The 3,505-nt window shown below is 43.5% G+C and overlaps 1 protein-coding gene across 1 annotated transcript in view; it reads left to right on the top strand.

The window, feature by feature from the left end:
• Positions 1-3,505, top strand: part of CHMP2B (charged multivesicular body protein 2B) — a 24,540-nt gene that overhangs the window by 17,540 nt on the left and 3,495 nt on the right. The window contains exon 4 of the mRNA XM_015407694.1: positions 2,416-2,518. Coding sequence (XP_015263180.1) covers positions 2,416-2,518 — 103 coding nt within the window. The remainder of the gene's footprint in view (positions 1-2,415; positions 2,519-3,505) is intronic.

The raw sequence follows: 3,505 nt of genomic DNA, 5'->3' as shown, positions 1-3,505 counted from the left end.
GTTGAGGGGGGAAAGGTGACTGAGTGAAGGCCCGGCTGTCCAAGGCACCCGGCCTTGGCCGTCTCCCCACCAGCTGTTCGCCGCCTGTTCCAGCTGTGCGTGGGCCAAGGAGGCTAGCCTTGTTCCTCCCCCCCCACCAGCCAATGGCATGCCAGTAGTCTTGACTGGCAGCCGACGGGCCAATGGCTGAGGGAGCACATGCAATCTTGCCACCCCATAGGACAGAAGCACTCCAAATCCCTTTTATATATAAGGAGAGATTCCATTTGGTCTGATGGAGAGCTTCAGCCTGCTATCCAGGTGTTCTTTACCAAAATCTGAAACCCCAGCTCTCGGCATCTGTGAGAAAACATACGTCAACTTTCTCTGACATTAGACTCTGAATTCTTAGATGGAATTCTTTCTCAGGTTATGGTTAACACTTATTCAAGTGTTATTCAAAAGGTGAACCTGTCTGATAGACTTTCAGTCAGACTCTTCAGACATCCACTCTTTTAGCTGAACTTTCACTTTACTGAACAGTAACTGCCACTGAACTCCTTCTCTGTCTGACTGACTAATTGTATAGTTTTCCTCAGTGGGTGCTAGCCAATCAGAGAAAAAAAGCAGCCCTGTCACTCAAGCTCAACATTCTCGAGCAGAGTTAACTATTCACCTTCCTTCTCTGACTTTATTGCATTAGGAAACAGCATTTTAAATGTAGTCCATCACAGATGGTAATGAAGAGAGCTTCTGGGAACTTGCAATACTTAGTACACATGCTCTGGGGTGCCTTAATGTGTACTTTTTCAAGGAATAGCTCCTCATTGCATCAGAAATTACTTTAAGAACTCTCCTATGATTTAAAAAAAACCCTTGTAATAAGACACAAGTTTCCTTTTCAAACTGAAATCTTATTGCATGTATCATCCTCACGTACTTCAAGGAGTATGTTCAAGGAACTCTGTCCCTTACAAAATGACATGAAAGTTTTTGCAACAACATTTTTTTAGTGATTAAGGTAGAAAATTCTTTGCCCCTATACTTAGTATCTCACTATATGGTACATTTCTAGTAATATTGCACAGTAAATAGTGTAGAGAATGTTTATGGGTCAGAATGTGTAAAGCAATGCCTTTTAGTGCCACAGAAAACAAGATAAACAAGAGCTTTCATACTGGCATGTATACAAGATCTACTATACTCCATTTTTGCTGCATCTAGAGGAGGCTCAAGTGGGGCAGCAAATTTGTCTGCAACCTGAAATGTCTGCAACCTGAAACTCACCTTTGAAATTGCTGAAGTTGTGGCAGAAATGGATTAAAAGCAGAAACACTATCAATTAATTTGTTTCCTTTTGTTATAATGAGTCTGACTGCCAGGTGACAGTTTAGGAATAAAGAGATGCCAAATCCTTTTTTAGAAATATTTCTGAACATTTATTTAAGAATGTACACATAAACATATAACCATAAAAACAGCAGATAAAATCAAGATAAACCATGGAGACATAAAAAGCCCAATCTTGGTGTCTGGGGAAACCAAATCCATGGTTCAGTAGAATATCTCCCCTACCAGTCAGATGAGACACACAGAAACCTTTCACCTGTTTTCTGAAACTTAAAATGGATTGAGCCAATTTATAATAAATGAGAATATCATAAACTAGCATATTGTGTTGTCTTGCTAATAGGTCCTGAATGGTTAAGTAGCACACCTGCCCATGCATACCTATGTATGTCTTTGATGGGAAATCAGGAGCTTGAAAAGAAAAATTGAACTATCTCTAGGAGACCAGGCTGTTTGCATTGGAGGATCCATGGGGATCACACTGCTGGCCTGTGCTTCCACATAACTTGTTCAAGTCATCTTTTTCTTTTTTCCTTCTACAACATGCTTTCTGTCCTGTTCCACCTTGTCTTCTAACTCTCCTGATCTTCCTGCCCCCTCACAGCCAACTCTCCATCTTCTCATTGAACCTGTCCTCCCAGCTGCCATTTTCTCTCTTGGCTCTCCTTTCCTCTCTCAATGGCCCGGTGGCCTTCTTGTCTCCTTTGGTCTTCCCCGTTCTGCCCCTCTTTCATGCTGGTAGGGAGCACTGGTCACTCTTTTGTGTTGTTACAGAAAGCAAAGATGCTAGGAACTTTTTCACATTTTGTACCTTTTCTCTTAAAAAAAAAAACCTCGAGACTTTCCTGCAAATCTCGGATACATTCCAGGTTTGCAAAAAATAGGTACTCTAGTCCTGGGTTGCGTGCAGTTGATTATCTGTACAATGAAGCTGCCCTTGGGGACTCAGGGAGTATTCTTATTGGGGCTTAAAAATATATATATATCAAAATCAGCAAATAGTGCTATGTTGTCAGGTAATTCCTTGCCAACTATGCTGTCTTCAACACCTTTCCAAGTTCATAATACTGTATTTTGTATTTCTAGACAATGCAGGCTGTTAATAAAAAGATGGATCCACAAAAGACATTGCAAACAATGCAGAATTTCCAGAAGGAAAACATGAAAATGGAAATGACAGAAGAAATGAGTAAGTTAAAGCTTTTCACATTATACCCCAAACCATTCCTTTGTTCATTATTGGATCACTAACAGAACTCAGGATAGTTGTATTTTACTGTTTGGATAACATCTTTTTTAGTTTGAACTGTACCTGCAGTTTGCACCAACATTTTGGAATGCCCTCTATCCCATAGGAATAACATTGTGGGGTGCATTTGGCGCTGCAGCAGGAAGGCATAGATCAGAAAGGCATGCCCTGCTGACAGAATGCTTCCATTAGCATTAATTTCTGGCAGTATCCAAACCCACCATTTGTTCTTAGTTTGCATGGCAAGCATATGCTCCTGTTCATTGCCAGTTTGGATGCATGCTTTGCCAGACACCAGGATGTTTCTAACGGTTTCCAGTGTTGGAGAAAGAGAGAGTAAATAAATATAGTCTTCATTGTTCATATAGCATCAAACCATCATCTTGGTTGTGCCTGAACTCCGTTGGAGTGTCTATAAGGCTTTGAATACAAGAGGCCATAAAAAGACTGTCTTGTAGGTTTAAAGCTGCAGTTGACCAAGTAGTAACAGAGACTCTTGCCTCAGAATAGATCCCGTCAGTGTCAATATTCAGCATTATTCATTTAAAACATCACCTTCTCCTTCAGTGGGGGGAAGTACTTGCAACTATTAGTTTTATGTATTACTAGGAAGAATGCCCGTTGTGGAACTGAAGACAATGGGGTGGTAGCCTGGCCGCGAGTGTGGGTCGCCGTCTCCATCTGGCCCCCCCAGGGCGAAGCTGGCTGTCCTGCCCCGCACAGTTGAGGCTCCGGTGGGTCAAGGCGCCTGGCCTAGCCCCTCCCCCAGCACACCCGCCCGCTTGAGGCAATGGGCACGAGGCGGGCCAGGCGCAGGGCGCCGTCCACTTCCCACCCACCCCCCAACTCAGGGAAGCAGCCACATTCCCCCTCGCAGGGTCGGGGCCCCGACGGCTCAAGGCGCCTGGGTTGGCCGCTCCCGCCACC

Source organism: Gekko japonicus, unplaced genomic scaffold (genome assembly GCF_001447785.1).
Source record: "Gekko japonicus isolate JY-2015 unplaced genomic scaffold, Gekko_japonicus_V1.1 scaffold1709, whole genome shotgun sequence".
Lineage (NCBI taxonomy): Eukaryota > Metazoa > Chordata > Lepidosauria > Squamata > Gekkonidae > Gekko > Gekko japonicus.
The sequence above is the reverse complement of the archived record's forward strand: the minus strand, read 5'-3'. Positions and strand labels throughout refer to the sequence as shown.